General features: G+C 32.7%; 1 protein-coding gene across 6 annotated transcripts in view; it reads right to left on the bottom strand.

Moving 5' to 3' along the window:
* LRRIQ1 (leucine rich repeats and IQ motif containing 1) overlaps positions 1–22446 on the bottom strand; it is a 110274-nt gene that overhangs the window by 4228 nt on the left and 83600 nt on the right. For all 6 annotated transcript variants that reach the window (XM_021283973.2, XM_065041755.1, XM_065041773.1 and 3 more), the window contains 3 exons: positions 17500–17632; positions 15843–15903; positions 10777–10897 (listed from right to left, as the gene is read on the bottom strand). In XM_021283973.2, the coding sequence (XP_021139648.2) occupies positions 10777–10897; positions 15843–15903; positions 17500–17632 (315 nt within the window). The remainder of the gene's footprint in view (positions 1–10776; positions 10898–15842; positions 15904–17499; positions 17633–22446) is intronic.

Raw genomic sequence — 22446 nt, 5'->3', positions numbered from 1 at the left:
TTTTGCAGTTTTAAAAATGTTCTACCAAGCATATACCTGAAGCAATGCAAGGTCAGATATTCAGGTATTATTAAGATATTAAAAATCTCCATGAGATCCTTTAACTGTTCTTCAGGGTGTACCTTATTTGAAAGTCTTACTTTGCACCTCAATAGTGTTTTTTTGTTCGCTTGTTTTAAATAAAACCAGAACGATGAGTGAACAAAATTACTGTTATCAGAACTTTTTGACTAGTAAAATAAAGGTGACATTTACAGTCATATTTTGCTATAAAAAGATCTATAAGGCTTATATTTCATTAACATGCATACATACGCACATAGGTATGTACATGTGTATTTGTGATTTATGAATAATTGTAAGCATTACCCAAAGGCAACAATAGAATGATACATATTGTTTCAAGCCCGTGTCTTTACTAAATATATATTAGAACTATTACATTTGTTTACTCTATAAGTTACTGATATTTTTGACAACTATAATAACAATAATAATAATTTTTACCATTACTGGCAGTAGAAGTTAATAGAACCTGACAAGTATATTAAGTACAATTTAACATGATATGCAGTTATCCTAATACCTATTCATATGGGAACAAAATCTTGGCCAAGAAAAGCAATTTAATTTATTTTATTCCAAACTAGGCTTTGGAAGACAGGCTGTAGCAGTTGTTTACTGTACTTTGATTTAATTGTAATATTTGACTATAGGAAGCTCCAGTATAGTCTGAGATTTTCAGGTGCCTGTATATATCAAATAACCATTTCTATTGAGTATGTGCTGAAAGCTTGTCTTGGGTTAAGTCAGCATGCTTCTATTTCTAAGCAGTCACTTTTCTGTTGTTTAATCTGTTTTCTGCTATTGATTTGTTCTGGTCTTCTTTGGTTAAAGCCTGGGTCTTTTAACAAATGTCAAGGTTTACATATCCTCTGTTTTGATAAGTAATGCAATATGTAAAATGCTTTGAATGAAATTCTTGGTGTCCAAGAAGAAAAGCTTTGTTAAACAGGTTAAGATAGAAATTTTATGATGTATAGTAGACGTCATAGGGCATTTATCGATCCACCTAACATTGTGTGTCTGGAGATATAATTTATTTCAAAGCCCTTACCATATTGTATTACTTAAGAGTAAATACAGCATAAGAAGGCACGGAGAAAAAACTTCAACATTTTAATGAAAGTGACCAGAACAAATCCTTAGCAGCAAAGCGTTTACATCAATTTAAGCTCTGGAAAGAAGCTAGATTCAGCAGGTCTGTGAAAACAGTAGATGCTACAATCTCCGAAAAGTTACTTCCTCATAATGTTACTTATGGCTATATCAAAGTTGGATCAAAAATTTGTTTTTTAATTGATTGTTTACATCAAAATAAAAATATTGTACTGCAATTTTACATTACCTTTTTGTATTTTACACTTATATTTGGATAGCACTGAGAAGCCTCAGGAGCATCTTGGACAAAATCCCATGTAATAGATAAAAATATATCTCCTTTCCATATGGAGATTTGAAGATAAAACATAATCTCACTTTTATTTTTTCGAAGCAAATGACTGTATTTTTTAAATAAATCTCATTGAATTCAAGTTGGTAGGACTAGAGACTAATCTTAAGATTTTATAGAAACAATTAACTTAAATATCTTTGTTTATCAAACATTGATGCTGTTCTAACCAGATCATGCTGACAATTACATACTTGAATAATCTGAACTCCAAAATGTGACCTAGTCACATAAGGAATTCAGATAGCTAAGCATTTACCAGAATAAATTATAAACATTTATTAATTGCCATTTTATACTCTTAAAATAAACAACATAGTAAACATAATGTTCCAAATACGTTCCTGTAAAATATAATATTTTCCTAACTACTAACAGAACTTCTGGCATCATTGGTTATTACAGCCCAATATTAATTTTGTTTTTCAGCTCCTTATCTATTTCCCCAATTTTGACAATTTAGGATGAAATTTTACATACTGAGCATCTGCCTTTGGCCACGGTTTTCTGAAAGGTCAGTCACTTCTAAGAAAATATGTGAAATATTTATGTTGCCCTTTGCAGAGGGGACTTGAAGTCTGCCAAGTAACAAGGCCTTGCTTTTAGGATCTGTCCAAATCTGGATTAAGTATATCCAAATTGAAGTTTCGACATGATCAGAGGAGACGTTCTTGATTTTTTTTGGCTATATTCCTTAAAATATCAGCCAGTATGGAAACGCTCTTTACCATGACGTTACATGGAACTAAGGAAGTCTATTCCTAAAAATAATGTTGAAGATCATGCTAGGTCAGGGAACTTAAGAAACTGCTTGTTATATGCTCTCTGTGGCAGATGGAGCCTGGCTACAGCAATCATGGAGTGGGTATGAACCAAAGCTCCTACAGGAGGGAGACTGGGAGAAGAGGCGCGGGGTTAGAATTAAAAACTGTGAGAGAAATGAGACTGACTTGGAGTCGAGGTGAGAGAAACTAAGGCTAAGTTGGCAAACAATACCCTGACATACCTGGCACAAGAGACAAGAACGACTTTACAAATTGACACTTAGAGCAGAGAGAAAATGCGGGGAAGAAAGTTGTGAATTGGCAGATGGGGACTTAGCAAGGATAAAGGAAGATGGTTTCAGGGGCATTAGATGGGCCTTAACTCTCAGAACTTACATAATTAAAAGAAGTAAAAACACAAGTGATTATAAGAAAGGATACGGAGAATAAGTACATTAGGAGTCTGGACCCAAGATCTGCTTAAACAGGAGACTAGGAGACTAGAAGATGATGAATCTGAGGAATACTGGCAAGGAGCATCTGGATATAAAGGGGAGTAGAGAGAGAGAAGAAAAAGGTTAGCAGATGAGGATCTGTGGAAACAAACACAAGACTAGATGATCATTGTGGAAAGGAAGCCTAAGAGTGGATGGGAGAGGAAGCTTATGCTGGAATAAGAAGTTGGAGGAGCAGAAACAAGAATTGTCCATAGTAAAAGAAAGGATTATGGAACACAAGTGCGGAAAATGCACCAGCTCTGTAGTAGCCCAACATCCATTAATGAGTCTTTCCATGCACCGACTTGAGAAATATTTTTGAAGCTAGTTGACAAATACCTTACAGCAAAAGAAACCTAAAATTGTTATTATTTACTCATACCATATGACAGAAACCAATGTGGTAGGTCTAATGGTTCCAAGTGGGTATCTAAGCTACATGTAAGTAACGTCTCAGAAAGGATTATTTTTTTTTTTAACCTGGTTTCTCTTTAAAAAACACACAGACACACACGAGAACCCCCAAATGCTACTAAAAGACTTAAAATTTAAGAAATGCCTGCATGTATCTGCTATACCTAGTTTTTGAATTATTTTCATAATTCAAAACACAGATAAGAAAAGTACACGAGATAACGGACCATTTTTCTCCATAGCCTGATAAATTTAATGAAAGCAAGCTCTAAGTGACTTTTAAAATCTGCATCTCAGTCATTTTTTAAATATGTAACCTTAAAGTCAATTAAGCAGTATCTTGTATATTATCATTCTGTAGTCCATGCAAAAAGATTAGCTATGTGCTGTTCAACAGTTAACTAATACATAGAAAGTTATATATGTATCTCCATAATAATTTCAAATGGTTAGGAAAGCGACATCTTTCACCTGTGTTTAACAAATAGAAAAAAGTTCTGATGTGGCAGACTATGTGAAATTTGCGTGTGTGAGTATTCTCATTATGCAAAATTATACACAAATACTTTCCTGATCCAGATTTTCTTAATCACACTCACCACTAGTTGAATTTTCAAAACATTTGGGCATGGAAAACAACAGAATTACACTCATAATCTGAGCCTATTTGTGTGTTTCCTTACATTAAAAAAAAAATACAAGTTATTAAGATTGCCTACTGCAAGAACAGGGAAATACTCAGATGTTATATCTGAGAAAAACAAAAAAAAATAAACAAAACTGAAAATTTGAAGTTTTTTGCACCAGGTATTAGATGCATGTATCATACTTAAATTTGGCTTACTGGCTTTGATTAAGCCAGGATTTCATATCGGAAATCCATTTTTACCTTTCCAAATACATGTTCATTTTTGAAATAAGCCTTCCTCTGAAGCAGATAATACTGAGATAAATAGCCCCCTGCACACATAAAAGGTGACACCTATTTTGATTTACTTCACTTCTAAACACAGCATTTGTATCAATACTAGAAAGAAATTCATGGTACATATCTGATTTTTCCTAGTTTCATCATTATAAACTGTTCATTGAATTTTTAATAACGTTTCTTGAAGGACTACTGCACTTCTATTGTTACTCAATACAACATCTCCTCAGTTAAGAAAAAAAACAGTTAGTGAAATTAAGAAACTCTGAAAGAATAAGAGTTAGACATACATTGTCACCATTTATCTTTATTTTGTGAGTTAGTCATTCCACCATTTGACATACCCCTTGATTTTGTCGCCATACTGTAACTAGTTTGTCATTTGTAGGGTTATACCCATGTGTAATCATATGTAACATTACTCCACTGTTGACATGGCAGCTTCCAAATAGTTCCAGTTCACAAATGAGGAGGAGGCCCCTTTGCTTTCCTAACAGTTAAACATAATGTTGCTACCATCCTTACATCAGCAGATACATTATATGAAGATGGTATATATCATGACTACTATTTCTGCAGATAGGAATACTGACTGATGTATACAGATTCAAAACGGCATTCCTAATATCAACTAACAGGCTAATGACAGAACCGGAAAAAGCACAGGCTCTTGAATCTGCAGCCAAATACTTTCTCTCAAGTGGATAAAATGCATCCTATCAGCACCATGCATGGAAAAGTAGGTTTTAGTATCTAGTCTGCACAGGAGCAAGTTCCATTGTGCTGTGTATTTTCACATACAGGACATCAAGTAAAGTTCAACATACTGAAGAATGTTTAAAATATAATGAAGAGTATCGTACTGATTTATTAATTTTAACACGGTGCCTTTTCTGATTGTTTATAAGAAAGCAGCAGTATCAGATGAAACATTTGGATGTGACATAATATTAAGATTATGAGCTTTATCTACCTGCACCATAATTTTTCGGGATGAGTGAGCTCTTGTTAGGAAGTCATTGAAGAATTTCAAATTCATATAGAATTATGCCACTGCTAAATTATCCCATCTCTCTGCACAGCTTTTTGCCAAGGTACCAGTCTATTAAAACACATCTAAGGGTTTCCAGACTGAGGCTATTTTGCATTCTTTCAGCCTATAATATTGCTTTAATTAGTTTCTAACTATTTTCCTGACCATGTAAATATAAGCTATGCTTTAATGTATGGTGGATCAAGAGCTCTTTTTCTGAGGCATATTTTATATTCTAGTGAGATGTACAGAGGTATCTGTGTGGAAAAAAGTATTATGTTGAAGGGATGTTCAAAACAATATTAATAATTTTCTACTAGGTTTCAAAGCCTGGTAAATTTTAGTTACTTCAGAACTGTAGAACCCTTTCTCATCCATTATATGACTTCATTTTCTGAGTACAAAATTATTAATAGAATAGAATCATCTCACTATATTTTATTGGACAAAATGCTTGTCAATTAATATATGGTCATATAATCAGATGTGGCTTACAGAAGAGAACTTTATTCCTAAAACTGTGACAGCAGTTGTGATTTCTAAGGTAAACTGGGTTCAGCATTTTGCTGACAATAATAAGTAATTTGTACTGTAAATATCCTCTATAACTTCACAGAATTTCTACACATTTCTAAGGAGAAAGCATAAATTTTACCATTATCTATTAGGAAGTCTACTAAGCAGGTAAATGCTCTGAAATTGAAAAGACTACTACATAAGTACCTTCATATTTGATCCCATGTTTCTCAGATGTTTCTTGATTTCTGTAACATGACAAAGTTCTAATTCAGACTGTAAAAGCAGAAAAAAAAATAAAAAGAAAAGAAAAAAAGAAAGAAGGAAAAAAAAAATACATCCAGAAACCCCTCGGTAAAGTATGAGTAAAGGCATGAAGAGAGAGCTTAAAAATGAGATGTTTACTGCACACAGGGAGTTTACAAATCCTAAATGAAAGACAGCAGTTATGGAACTAATGTTAAGTATCTCCAATTTTGTTAAGTATCTCCAGTTTTGTTAAGTTCTCCTTAACTAATGTTAAGGAGAAAGGAGAAAATAGGAATTTTTTTTTTAAGAAGTGAAGCTCTACTACACACTGCTTAAAACAAACCTGAAGGATTTCTAACAACTCTCGTTATCAAAAGAAAAGAAGGCAAAAAAAACCAAGGTGGGGGCTGCCAAGAGGAAAAATAAGAATTGAGAAATATGTAAAAATGAAAGTGAAATAAAAGTTACTCTTCTTTTTCTTTTTCTTTTTCTTCTTCTTCTTCTTCTTTTTCTTTTTCTTTTTCTTTTCTTTTTCTTTTTCTTTTTCTTTTTTTTTTTCTTTTTCTTTTTCTTTGAGTTTTAAGTCTTTCTACTGTAAACAAGGCATTGTTAGACTTCATTAATTTAATTTCACCGACTAAAAGAATGGTGATATTTGGATTTATACGATAAATGAAATTGATAAATGTTTTATAATAGAGATAGTATTTATGGGCTGCTTTTTGAACTTGAGGTGGTTAACAAATGACAAGATTCAGGCCTTTTTTTTTTTTCCTGGAAAGCAGTGTTTTACTGATAACAGAGGCTCTTTGAAAGACTAGAATCCAGGGAAGAGAAGAATTAGAACTTCTGGGCGATATTTTAAATAATAGTCAGAGGCACAACTCCTATTGCATTCCACTTTGCAGTTCTAGTGCTTCTGGAAATCCTTGTCAAAAGATTGTAGTTCACAAGACAAGAAGTACAATGAAAACAAAGTTTAAGATTTGCAGAGAAAAGAAAACCACAAAATTGTGATGATAGGTAGACAATGCAAATATATAGGAGACTCATCTAAAGGTCCAACATTGGCTAACCAGAATCAGATTAGGAAGACAGAATGGATCTGATGATTGTCAAAGCGTACTCACAAACTGGACCTTAGTATTAAAAAAAAATCATAATGTCTAGCTAGTTATAAAAGAAAAATCATTAACTTTTAATTACTGCAAAATATTTCTATGCCCATCTTGAAACTTAATGCTTACTACAGTAACAGTGTCCAGGAAAGTACTAAAAAAACCAAACAACCAACCAAAACCAAAAAATCCTCCAGCAATTCACACCAATATTTACAAAGTTAATGAAAATACCAATGAATGTAGGACTGATACTTGAATCTTGCATAACTCTGACTGTAAGCTACTAACCATCATGGTTTGTGTATGTGTATTACAGAGAAATCATACATCAGGGAAAAAATACCAAAACCAAAGTAAATGTATGTGAAACTGAAAGGCCGATAATAAAATCAGCAAAAGGTCATTCTAACACACATGCTTTTGCAACTTATTGCCATAAGGTACTACAGAGATTAAGATTTTAGCAGTAGTCAGACAAGAATGGACAAAAAATGCTCAAAAAAAAAACCCACCTAAAAAACACCTCAAGAAATAGAAAAGAAGAATTAGTTACCAGGGAGTATAAAGAAAAAAAATATTGTTTCTGCAAGGAATATGAACTAGTATGCTTGAGAACAGAACATATGGGCCATCAATAGAAGCAAGGTCCTAAATTAGACAGGTAACTAATTAGTCTGACTGAACAACTGCTACTTTTTCTTTAGGTTATACTTTTTTTTTTTTTTTTTAAATACAGGGTGAATTTAAGCCACAGTCAATTTTCCCTTTGAACATATAACATGGAACCACATCAAATACTTTAAGTATACGGTTGCTTTCCTTAAACTGAGATATACTATGTCCACAGCATTTCCTTTAGTCCCTAATTCCTTTTGTTTTGTCAAGAAACAGAATTAAGTTAGTTTAGGATTAATATAGCCCATCCAGGTTTTTCACAAAAAAATTAGTACATTTGGGTGATAAGAACTTTGAATTAACTAGGAATTCTAAGAACCTACCCTTGGAAAATAAGATCTATAAAATGTACATGAAATTTGGGCAGTTCCCCAAAATATTTCTGAAAATCTTGACTGGGCCTTTCTAAAAACCCTCTGAATTAAAGGGTAATAATTCAGAAACATTTTATGTTTCATCTTTCAAAAAAACCCCATGACCATTGATATACAATCATGTCCCCACAGTACATAAAATGCATTTTATTTCAGTATCATAAATATTTGAGGATTTTTTTTAGTAAATATATCTAAAAATAATTTATCCTGCATTTTTAGACCTCACTTTTCAGTCTGGAGGAACTCAACACTTTATTGATACAATTACTGAATTACAAACTATCTATAAGAAACAATATATGGTACTCCCAACTAATAACTCTGATAGATACTAATATCTCTCAGTTGTATGGCACAGTTTAACAAAGAATTCCTACCAATAATTAAAAATAATACTGAGCAACAATCAGGATTACGGATGTTGCAAAGTGAACTTAGTAACATTTTATTAATTAAAGCTTGTCAAATCATGGAAGTTGAATTCTCCTGAAAAAAATGATGCAAGAACTTGATTTAACAATTAATTCAAATAGCAGCACTGCTAAGGTCACAGTATATTTTCTATGCTCTTCTGTAATACAAGCACAGGCTAACTGAAAGGGAATACACCTACTAAAACACTAAAATAGTTTCTAGGCTTTTTCATTAAATATTTCAGAAAGCAAAACCAAGAGAGACAACACAACATGAAGTTATTTTATAATTAATACACTATAAATAAAGACAAATTTCCAATGTTTTCAGATTAAGGATACCACAGGTTTAATAATTTAATTTTGATAACTGAAAAGCAACAGTCCTTAGGAAACACAACTAATATAATAAACATGTTTAAATATTGCATATAAATTGTAAAAACATAATAGCAATGTTTGGTTTTATATATAATATTCATTACAATTTAAAGTATCATCGATGTTTAATTTATGAAATCCATCATGAAAATATTTTTATAGATGCACATAGAGACATCTATAGAAACATCTATAGAAAGCTGTAAGACCTGAGCCTTTTCCTACTGATACAAGTATCTTACCACACACTGTAAACTGTCTCTCTGTCTCTCACATTTACGGGACTGCCAGTTGATCGCTCTTTCCTGCTCCTTTCCTAGTCTCTTCTTTTTGAAGGTATAATACAATGATACTTTTTTCCTTTACTGTTCTCGAGCTCCTAACATAGGGAAGTTCTTTGTCAAAAGCTTTTTCTAATTTATTTTTTTGGATGGTGATACAGTATGGGTTGCAATCTAGACAGCAGTTATACATTAATATGAATGCAGTGTACACTATTTAACTCGATGATTCAAGATATGCATACATACTATTCTGAATATATTAATATAATGAGAATTTTGCCATTGATGTCAGTACCTTAGGCTTGTCTCACCTAAATTCAGGATTGTAGCAGTTAGGAATCTGATCTAATTTAAATAGTGGGGCTTCATCACTAACCAATGGAGAGAAACAGCAAAATTCATTGTTTTCTAAGACGGCGCACTAGAGAAAGAATCATATTCTTTTTCCATGGACAAAATTACCTTAGACTTGAACGATAAATTTTATTTAATCTGATTTTAGGAATGTAAATCAAGTGAACAAGCACGGACAAATTGTACTCACTTGTTATTTTTTGCATGTGGTGGACTAATATAATGTAAATATATCTTTATTCCAAAGCCTTTACAAAGTATGTCAGAAAAATACAGATATTAAATATTTTTACGTGTTTTAATTAACTTTTAATTTGTTTTTCATTTAAAGTGAACAGTCAGCATATATGAAAACATTCTCAAAAAAGCAAATCCAGTAATTATATATAATTTACAAAATAACCTGATTTCTATTTAGACACAAAGCATTTCAATAAACATCACTACTGAAACAGTTTTAAGAATTTCAATAATTTTGTCAAAAAAGTTATTTAATACTGCTTATATTTTTACTATAATGTACATTTTTGGAGTTTGGAGTTTTATTTACTTGGAAAAGACATTGTACACAACTGACAAAATAAAGTATGTCATATTATTAGAAATATGCTAAGCTTTTCTTCAGTTATATTACACAACATAAATCATGAAACTTAAAATGCTACCATTTTATGACTTACAGGTTTTGTTTTATTTTTTTGTTTGTTTTCTTTATATATATACACACATATAACCTTTTGTTAATTTATATGACATTAAAGAGTGGTAAAAATATAAGGCCTTAAAAGGATCCTCTGCCACTGAGCTATAGTAAGTTCAGTAGCACGTATATACTACAGCGTAACTGGTAATCAACATGACAGGAATCTGTGGCTTGGGTAGGATACGTGTTCTGGTATTCAGTTAACAAAAGCTGTATTTTATAAACCTCTTTGGGGAAAGAAAAAAAAGGAGAACATTAAAAAACCAACTGTTTTATAATCTAGAGAAAATAAAATCTTTTAAGAACTTGATCATCAGAAGACCTAGCATACATCAGAAGGAACTTCCTGTGGGTTAAAATCATAAGAAGAAAGTCTATTGATATTAATGACGTGTGTTTTAAACAGAACTGTAGAAAGTGTATGAAAAGGTTTTAGGTATGAAAGAAACAGAAAGAGAGGTAGCATGTGTTATTAGGGATTCCAAGCATGCTCAGTCCCACCTAGGATTTTAAAGTGATCTTTAAAACGAATATTGAAGAAAAACATAACTTACTTGCAGATCTTGCTGAGTGTCTGTGTGGCTGCAGATTTTTTTCTCTGTTCTCAGTCAAAGCACTTCCACTGGTCATGGAAACAAGGTCTAAATCCATGTCTTCTCTGCTTACAGGGCTTGCCTGGAAGCAGTGGGAGAGAATGTACACAATCATGAAACAAAATATAACATTTTCTGAATACAGCTCACATTACCCCAAATAAACAAACAGGGTCTGTCAAACAACCTTCTTCAAAATGATACCACAATCCTTTATTGTTGCCTAGGCTGAACAAATGCACTATGTCAAAGCATTTTTGTAAATAAGAGCCGATCTTAAAATTGTGGTTTGTGATCTGAGTCAGTGCAACAACAAAAGAAAACATTTTAGTACAGTAATTTTGAAGAAAATCAATCTCGCAGATGGCTGATGAAACCTTAAACAGCTTAAGATCATTTACTGACCAGTCTATAATTTAAGTTACAGTTGAATGTCAGAGATGCCATATTGGATTATTTTCTGTAATATTTATGTTTTATCCAGGACATGTATCACTTCAATCAGTCAAGGGCCCAGTAAGAAATTTAATCTTTTAGTTTTTTTCTAATTATCCATAACCATCAGACAGTATTTTAATTATACTTTACGTAAGGGTATTATATGAATTATAAACTTTGAACATCCAGTGGTAGTACATTTTAGTATAAGGCCTGTTACCTGCACATAAGTATGGCAAAATAGAAATGAAAATCATATGTCATTTTAGCAATGGCTCTTTGTTTTGGGAATATGTAGGGCAAAGTTTAAAAATACTGACCTGGAAGATACCACAAACTGTAAATGGTAGATGGTTAGTTTTGCAGGAATTACTCCACATTTACTCAACAAGAACTCCCTTTCCTTGAAATGAAAAGCTGTTCGACATCAAAGGCAGCCATCTAACGATACTGTTGGCTAGGTACTGAGGGCCAGTAACAATGACAGAGAAAAATCAGACACTGCAGAAGAGTGATCTACAAAATCCCCAGTGCAGGGCCCATCAGCTTGAAGTACTGAACATGAGGACATACTTAAATTTTCTAGTCTCTGGATCTTCACAAGTGGAGTCCAGGAGGCAGATTAAGTCCTTCCTCTATCTGGGGTGAAAAGCCCTAAATCCTTTCAGAACGTAGGTGTTTAACCGAGTAGCATTTGTTTTTTATAAAAACAAACTAACAACAAAAAACTGAAAGACTATGCTAGTGGTAATGTCACCAAACTTTTGCAAAACATCATAGTAGTTAGACTGCTCAATCAGGAAATTAGAGATTGCATCTCAACTCCTTCCTTGGGGGGTTGAAACCTGCAGCTCCCTTTTTCTCAGGAAAATGCTGTTACTATAAAGTTTTGAGCTATTCTGGAGGAGACAATCTCCAGACTTCCTGTTCAAACCAGCTCACTGTACCAAGAGCAGCACTGCACCAATGTGGACAAGCTTTGTAGTCGGGTCTAACTTAGAGAACTCAGATGAAATGGAGACCTGTTTCATTTCTTTGTCTCTACACAGTCACTGTTTAATGTAAAATTCATTAAAAAGTTCATGCATTTTCAAACCAACTCCAAAGATACAGATATTTTACACTCTTCCTTAGTGACTGCGTACCCTCTGTGTCAGTACAGAAAGTTTATCCTCTGTTTTCTGATGCTTGTCTTTCATGTGTTAATGACCACGACTTCATAGTTTTCCTTTGAAGAGGTAGAAGTTTGTATTATTGCTGTTAACAACAATATATTATTTTCTATTCTGTAGCAGCATCAAGAAACTTTGAAATGAGTAACAGTTTAATTCTGCTAACTCTTTATATTTTTGGCCTTAATATTTACAGTTGGTTTAAGCTTGTGAGAGCTCCATATGTTCAAAATCTCTAAATAGAAAGCTTTTAGTCTTAGGAGAAATAAGGCAATCATTGTGATGCTCAGAGAGATACAAACAATCAAATTGATCATTTTTATTTCCATCTAACCCATTTCAACACACAGCAGAAGATTTCTAATGTGCCAATTTCCAAAGACCTGGGAGACCCCAGTATTTTAAACAACTAACCTTTCCATGGAATTATTATCCAGTTCTTACCATCATAGAATCTGAGGCTTCATCATCTTGTAGGCTACAATATTCGGTGTAATATGCAAAATTTTAATATGGGTGCTTGTATCTCTGACGTAAAATATTAACAGTTTTCTTTCAAATAAAGATAAGTGTTTTAATTTTTGATCATTACAGTATTTTTCTAAATTACAGTACTTTTTAAATTACAGTCAGAGTAATATTTAAGGTTGTATTAATCAATGGAGCAAACTTAATTTCAGCTTTGTAAAAAAGCTGATTGAAAGTCCTCTGAAGCTAATTAAAACCTTCCATTTTACATTTATAGCTTAGAGCCAAAAATTTGGAAGAAATTTAAGATACTGGTGCACTTTTTCACAGAGTGCAGTGTTGGACTTCCATCTGTAGTGATCACCATATTTAAATCTTCAGACTTTTTGTCAGTTTTGTTACTACAAACCTTTTTCTTTTTTTTCTCCACTTAATTGGAAATTAATTTCAGTCTGGAGGAACCTTTGCCTTGAATACAGCTCTGCATTTGAATATTTGTCTATTCCTGTGTTAAATTATCAAGATATTCTGCAGCATTCCAAGACAATAAGTGCTTTTAAATTCAAGTTATATCTTAATGATTTGGAGATGCTGATTAACAGTGAAGTGGTTAACCATGTAGGTAACTTAAACTACACACAGAGATGAATCAGGAAATCTATCCTACTTGTCATTTAACAAAACCATATTAATTTCAAGTGCCCAGTTTGTCAGTATGCCTTCCCAAGCACTTATGTGGTACTAGTAGCAAGTAAAATCATAAAAATGATCAAGATTAACATAAGGTCTTAGATTTACTAAAGGTTATCACATAGGTTTTATTCCTCAATGAGAACGGCTAAGCCTTTATTGTTATTATGTAACCACTGAAATACCATTTTGTATCCATGAAAAAGAATGCCCTAAATTCTTGGAATGTGCATAAATATAAGTTAGAAAATTATATTAATCTAGTACCTTCAGAATGCAGGCTTATGGAACACATACTAAATAGGGATCCTATTACACACCAGGAAGCTTTATGACTGAGCATATGAATAAACCACTAGAGATGTCCAGGAAGGCTTTCCTCTTCTATTTTTTTTTTTTTTTTTAATTAAATGTATGTTTTCCTCTTTCAGTTTACCAGAATTTTTTCAACTTTTTGATAATGATAATGATTCCAGCTAAGTGTTAACTTCATTTTTGTCATGATTTCAGAGCTCTTAACGGAATTACTGTGCAAAAGTATTAGAAGCATGTTCACATTGTTCACATTCACATTTCAACCTTTAAAAGTTAAGAGAACCCATATACATTTTAAAACCATGGTTTTCCAGCCATCTGTGTGTACTAACTACATCATTATTTCATGGCCTATATAGTGCTGTTTTCTGTATTAGAAATACATTTTATAATTTTATTCCTTTTTTTTTTTTTCTTCTCTTGCATTTTTCTCTGTCTTTCATTCATGTGGAACAGCTGTGTAATTATGTGGCACAGGCTATGACAATCCCATAACATTGCCAGTTATGCGGGCACACCACATAATACTGTTGTGGGATTACAGCAGTATTCTGTGGACAGAACTGCCTACTGTAAATAAGATACAATCTACCTATGTGCACATATGCTTACTGAAAATTACATAATGTGTAATTTAGATAACATTATTAGATTATGATTTGCTCAAATTAGAGCGATTACTGTTTTAGACTTTGCCTAACAAACGACTGTTAGGGCTGCTGCAACCAAAACCCATCACAATGGTCACCTGGTTAATGATTTCAGCCAGTAAACTTTAACACAAACATAAGATCTGGACGCACCTCACAACAGACAAAAATCTTTGACAAAATCTGCTTTAAAGAAAACAGTAATAGTAACATATAAGTCTTAAAAGCATTTTTTCAAGAGCGAATTTTAGAAGAGTGTGTGTATTTCCAAAGCATGCATATTGCATAGCTGGTGAAGCTTAGAAAGACAGAGGTTGGAAAGGGCCAAGATTGCTCAGAGTACAGAGTTAGGCATATGGCACATAATCCAAGAAATACTTTTATGCAACATTCTGTGTTATAAGACACTAATTCTGTATAGTTCGTAAGTTTTTGCTTCTTTTTTTAACCCCTACATAATTATATCAACAAAAATATTGCTAATTTGGCAATAAAATGTTAAGTGTGTGTATATATATCTACACACAGTATGAATTGGCCTGTAGGTATCGTAACACTGCTCACTATCAGAGGAACTTTTGGTATCTCTGACACTGAGTCTTTTAATTTTGTAAATCTTCAGACTGTTAAATTGCTCATATTCCCTCTCCTGCCAACCTATAGAACTTCCCATTTCAGAAAATATATTTTTTTTAAATATTGCAAAGAAAAGAATGAATCATGATAAGAGTAGAGGGCATTTTATGATGTAAAAAATATAGAAAATAAATTGTATGAATAATCTGGTTTTATACACTGTTTCTAATAATGTCACCATATTAAGATAAAAGTCCCACTTACTGTCTTTTGATAAATGACACTGTGGGCATATTAGAGTGATTTACATATGTGACTTACAGAATTTAATAACATTTAAACTTGTCTGATTGACAAGAACATGTTTTCAGTCAATAATGCAGTTGACGCTGAACCATGCTCAATTTTTCTTAAACACTTTTTAAAAGGTTGATTTAGAAGCTTTAAAAAACACAGCAGATTTGACATCTTAAAAACAAAACCAGTATCAGATTATGAAACTAGAACCCTATATACACACATGGGTTCTTGTGCCCAAACATTGTCTTCTGATCTCCATCAATGGGTGATTTGATTGCCAAATAGAAAGAACATTAAAGAATTATATTCAGTCAAAAAAAAAAAATCTCCTGGTTGTTTTTAGACCAAGTATGCATTTGAAAACACCATCAAGGCATAGCTGAATTCTGCAAAATCCCACAAAGAAACAAGTTCTTACCACAAGTTGTACTCGTCTGCTGTCACGTATCACAGGATCTAACTCAGGCAAAAAATGACAGCTGGGAAAAATGTAGAATAGAAATTAACAAAACCCACTGTACTGAGTTCACTAAAATACCTGGACAGAATATGTTCCTGGAAACACTCCTGCTTAACTAGAAACTGTACTATTTGAAATAATTCCACGGTTAAAATGTATCAGAGTAATACATATTAATTCATAATGTTAAAGTATCAGAGTAATTAATGTTAAAATATTTGTACTTAACATTAAACTCAAGAAATCAATAACATATTGTTTATTTCTATGATAAAATATTAATTTTAAAATATGTCAATAAATACAGCCATGCATGAATTTTTTGCACGAACTGGCATAAACTATAGCAAAATCAGTTATCACATTACTTTATGTAGGGATAAAATTGTTTTCAGTTACCCAAATGCATCAGCTGTTCTAAGCAGCCTACTAGTGATGTTCCAATGGAGATTAGTGGGACTTTTGCCATATTCAAAAATAGTATCATAATCTTAAAAAATATCAGTGCAAATACGAGTGCATAGCACATGTCTGCAGAGGCAACAATAATATTTTAAAAACCCTATTTTATACATTGCCATGTCTTCTTACCTTCAAACATTCTTACATGTTCTGCTCCAGTGTTTTCATTCGAATTAAAAGTTCATGGCAGCTATCTCAAACAAATACTCAGAACGTTTCACTATTATGGAACATGACTGACAGATAAATAGTTTCGAAGGAATATTTGCTACAGATACTTCCTATAATCATTGATACAACTTAGAAATTAGTTATATTTTTCCATACAAAACTTAACAATATGCAGTCCATTTCATTACAAATGAAATACATTTTTAATGAAAATAAAGCTTAAATGCTTACACTAAACTCATTACTTGGCTACTGACACCTTGTTTGGTTTAATTAGAAGTGATTGGCATTGTGTCTACTAATGACTTCACTATGATATCAATGGTTTATATGGAATTTATGAACAAAATATACTTACTATGTCTTCATGTTAGTTTAGGAAATGAGATTAATATTTTCTTTATTTTTTTTAAATATTTTACCTGTTTAATAACAAAAAGTATACTATGAAGATGTAAAAAATTGGTTTATATTTTGAAGACAAAATATAATTACAATCTATCTAGTTAAAAAGTGGGTTTTTTACTTCCTTAATCAAATCTAACAATATAGGTAATGTTACAGTTGATCTAATTACATAAAACCATAATATATACCAATAAAGTTATAAAATACATGATGAATAAGCACTTTTTTCTACACTCTTTACAACATTAAAAACACTGCATTGTTAGTATAAAGCTATGTAGATCTTTATCATAAGATTCTGCACCATTTAACATTTTCTTATCACTGTGGAAGAAGTATCTGTACCATGACAACTAAACTGATTCTAAAGGGCACCATGTTTGGGACCTGGAAATATGGCGTACTGTCTGCTAGCTAAAAAGTCATGTTTGTTTTAGAACTATTAACCTAGGTTTCACTTTACAAGATAAATTTAAAATAAAATAAAATAATTTTTAAAAACCCACATCAACAACAACAAAACAAAACGCAAAACACAAAAAACAACTGTTTAATTTAAAGACAATGACCTCACCACTTTGTATTTTTGGAACTGGCTGCTTCATAATCCAAAAGCTGTGTATGAAGCCATTGGCATGTAAAGTCTCTTCTCCTTTGTAATTTCTCATCTAAAGTAGTATCCAGCTGAGAAAACTCTTCTTTTTCACCTGAGGAGGAAAAAAAATACTCCTGTCTTCCATTATTTCTTTAAAATATATTTTGGTTTAAGATTCCTTAGATAACTTTTAATGTATTGCCTTAAAAAAAAAGGTAATTACTTGATTTTCTTGCAAATAGTCCAACTTGAATGTCTTCAGATACATTTAAGAAATACTTTCGAATTAATTTTGAATTAATTTATTTTCTCTTTTGGGATTAAATATTGGCCTTCTGAATACATCTGTTTTTATTGGGAAATAACATTCTCCTTTATTCTGAAATATATATTATACAGAAATTGCTCATCACAGCATCTGTGAATGCTGCTTAGTGTGCTATCAAAAAAAATACACATTCATTTATATTTACAGTTCCATTTACCAATCTATAAGGCAAAAAAATCACAACCATACACAAGAGTGGTCACATGGCAGTCTTAATATTCTGATCTGTCTTTTACTAATATGATTTATTAAGAGATTTTGATGGCAATTTCAAAGCAACTGCATACATGATACTATTTTTCAAAAATTACTACCTAGTTTTGGATCATAAAAGCCACACAGAATAAAATAGTGACATTATGGAAAAAAACTGTAAAATTATGCAGATTCTTCAGTTTTTGGGGCCATTCTGTTGAATACCAGATATATTTTGAAGTATAAGGAAGAGGATGCCAGAACTGAAAGAGCCTGCAGAAGAAGCGTCATTGTTCTATGGTGGCATTATTCGATTAGAATAACTTTTTATTTTCCACCTTTATATCTCAAGTTCATAGGTTATGTCTTCTTGGCAGCTTCTACTCAGGGCTTTTTTGAGACAGCAGAAAACATTTTTTGTTTTTTGTACAAAAGTTTTTTATTTTTTGTCTTTAGTGTCATTTCAGATGACACTGGGTTATCCTCCTTCTTGCTGTTTTTTCCTTCAGAGATTTTTTTATCTGTTGGTGATAGGTATATTCAGCAGCTACTAGAAGTCTCCTAATAAACTGTAGGAGTATGCCTGTCCTTTTGCACTTGAACTAGCAAATAACGTAGGTCACCTCACTTTGTATCAAGTGCATTTGCCCACTATGAATGATTTAACTATCAATAACTGTAATGGTGGGAGATGTCAGAACTGCCTTTGAGATGAATGGCTTCCTCACACTCCGTATTTTAAGCCTGAGTTTTCATTCATGTTTTGACAACATAAACTGGAGTTACAGGCTATTCACAATCTTCCTTTTAAGAGGTTTGCTACATTACCTGTAGTATTTTTTCAGACTTATCCTTCTGGAACAGGCTGCCCAGGGAGGTTGTGGAGTCTCCTCCTCTGGAGACATTCAAAACCCACCAGGACACATTCCTGTGTAACCTCATCCAGGTGTTCCTGCTCCAGTGGGGGGATTGGACTAGATGATCTTTCAAGGTCACTTCCAGTCCCTAACATTCTGTGATTCTGTGATAAGCTGAGAAATGTATTTCCTCACTTGCATTTTACTTGGCTTGGCAGTGAGCTCACTGCTTTTATCCTTTAACTTTAAGGGAATATTGTTAGAGTATCATAGCTTCTTATTTCATAGTCTGAAATACAAATGCCTTTTGGTTGTCCTCTCAGTTTCCCTTGGTATAGAGAATCTCTATTCAAACCAAATCCATTCCTTGGGCTGAACATGTTAAATTGCTAAAACCATAAGTAGCTTATTAAAATTAGGCAAAGTTCTGATCCAGAATATGAAGCCAAATGTCTTGCAAGTGATTTACAGACTAGAATTTAGGCAAAAGAATTTATCCTGATTTGATGTGAAGAACTCTCGTTTACCTTCTTCGGAAGACAGAAAATGAGAAGCTTGGATGGACAGTCGCTGCACCCAAATGAGGTTGTGAGGGCTGACTAAAAAGCCCAAGCAATGAACTGCTCAAGCAGTGACAAATATTAAAATACAGAGTCCTAATTACAGAGCTAATCACCTTCCTTAATTAAAGTGGAAGCCATGTCTTCTTTCCTAAGTTTATGATGTTGCCTTCTCCTGTTCATCGTTCAGGAGTACACTTTTATGACATTTACCTTTTGAAAATGTAATGAAAATGTTTTGAAATGTCCAAGCCTGCAACCACACTGGTACCCTTATAGCTCTTCAGATGAAGAAGATGCCAGTTTGTAACAGCAGTAAGAAACATTCTGTATGAGTTCATAAGAACAGTTCTGGAGACTAAGCCTGCTGCTTTTCAGCATTTGTTCTCCAATGGGGAATAATTCCCCAAGAAATCTTTAGGTTTTTTTCTTATCTCTGTTTGCAGAAAAGTTGGTCCAGCATTATGATCTTTCTCAGAAGAATTACTTCTTCCTATTAAAAAGGATCAGCATTATTTATGCATTTACTAAAATGTTTGTTACCTTTTCCTCCATTAAAATGTAGCGATTTAAAACCAGCGTTAGAACTGCACATCTGAGTCTGTGTGTCAGTGACAGTTGAAAGAGGATGCACATCCAATAAGCTATGATGAAACTTACCAAAAAATGAATACTTTTCAATTAGCTGGTTATTTTTCCAAAATTATTGTTAATAGTTCGCCTAAACTGCAGTTTGAAATTTTGGGTGAAATATGTTTGAAACACAACTGGTTTTATTTAATAACACTTTATTTTTAATTTATTTTACTTATTTTTGCATGTTAATTATTGAAATATGGTTGAAACAAGAAAGTGACCAAGATGAAAGTGAACACAATAGGGTGTTTTTCTTAAAATCATATATGCTATTAAGCAGAGTCTTCTAATTCTGTATTAGTGTTAATAGTGTCTTTTTTTCTCAGATGGGCAGACACTGTCAATAATTTGTGTAATAATGCTGCAGAAAGCTGTATCCTATTCTTTTTATTTGGAACATACTCATATTCTTACTGTTTAATAGTAACATCTCTCTTTTTAATACTTAAGAAAGAATAATACGGTATGAATTAAAATACAGGAGTATAATTTTTCTATTTCACTTATGAACATCATGTGTTTGAGGAGCTGGTGTATCAATATCATTATCATGCATTTGCTCGATAGCTTTCTTAAATTAGGGCTGTTGTTTTTGTTTTTTTTTTTTTTAAACCTGGACCTGATTTTGTAGAAGTACAAATACTCACAAGCTCCACACAAGTCCCAAAGAGCTGTAAGCATTCTGCATCTTTGAAATAGATCAGACCTATAATCTTTAATTGTTAAACCCAGACAACTCTTAGAATATCAAAGAAAAAAGTAATACATCAAAGAAGGCACAACTCCATCAAAATACAAATAAACTTCAGAGGTATTATATTCTCATTAGATTATCACTTCTAAGCTTTCAATCTTTTTTTTTTTTTTTTTTGTTAAATATGAAACACACGTTAATAATTTAAGATTGGTCTTACATTTGGCATTAATACAGTAATGATCTTTAGGTGTTGCCAATTAATAGTCCACACACACATTGTGCATTTAGGTCAGATCCAGGGCAGCTTTCAGGGGCACCCACTGCCATTTTCCTACAGAACATGGGTATCTAAGTAGAGAGAACTTATTCAGAAGAGCCTGGGAACCTGAAATGTCCTTGGAACTGACCATTACAGGAAGACAAATTATTTTCTAGTTCTTCAAATCAATGTGCAAACCTGTAAGAACCTGAACTTTGGGATCCAGAAAAATGTCATCCTCCTTCTGTCAAATTCTTTTGCTGGGCATGCTCTGAGACAACACGACTCATGTTCAGTCTAAAATAGAGATGCTACTTAGGGACTTCAAATTAGACTATCTCTGGATAATCCTTTGAGTGAGTTAAAGGAGAAGGGCTACGAATCTGTGAACTATATCTGGTGAAGAGCCTCAAGTTCTAGACAGGTTTTTTTCTCATAGGTTTTTCTTCAAGATTGATGCATCTTGTGCCCTCAGTTGTAGCAGTCAGCTTTAAAAAGAGGATTGAAGCATATGCAAAGGGAAGAGCTTGACATGTGGAAGCTGGAGATACAAATCTCACCAGACTAAGGAGCACCTCAAAATCACATTCCTCGGTGTTAGGGCAAGTGTTCTTAAGAGCAAGCCAGTATGCAACAAGAAAGAAGATGGTTACATAATTCAGGGTGATCTTTCAGATTTTGCATTTTAATTTTCAGATTTTTTTTCCTAGAAAACACCAATCATGATTGTTCTAAACCCCAGTTAGCTACTCAATGCTTTATACGCAACTTTATGTGTCATTTTATATGCAACAGGATGCTAAGGAACCTGATTCAACACGGTGATTATTTTTCTAAACCTATTTGTTGACAATGGGAAGATAAAACGTATAACTTTAATAAGTCATATGTTTCTTGAAACAGAGAAATCTCTGAAGAAGTCTGCACTGTATCCAATCTTTTACAGTTAAATTTTGTGTTTAGAGGATGATTTAATTCACTTCAAAACTTGAATCATACAAAGTCCAATACAAATCAAGTAAGAGACTAAGAAAACTAAGAACTACAATGTGAAAGAAGGGATTGGAATTTCTTCAGCATTCTAAGTTTTCCTCCCTTAATACAAAAAATCTGTGACCAGAGTTAATTTTCTCAATATGTATTCTGGAAATGGTACTCTTAATTTAGTAATTAAGTAGCTGAGCATGGGTATAAAAATCATGTCTATGCTATTAATACATTGACATTTTTCTTATCTGTCAATATTTTGGTATACGTTACTAGCCAGCAATATATATTACGAGCGCGTGTGCATGTGAGTCTGTATATGAGTGTACGAACTCTATAAAAAGATTATTCTGAATGAAAATTAAAGTTATATATAACCCATGAATATTTTTATAATTTCTCCTATG

This window comes from Columba livia, chromosome 1 (assembly GCF_036013475.1).
Source record: "Columba livia isolate bColLiv1 breed racing homer chromosome 1, bColLiv1.pat.W.v2, whole genome shotgun sequence".
NCBI lineage: Eukaryota > Metazoa > Chordata > Aves > Columbiformes > Columbidae > Columba > Columba livia.
The sequence above is the reverse complement of the archived record's forward strand: the minus strand, read 5'-3'. Positions and strand labels throughout refer to the sequence as shown.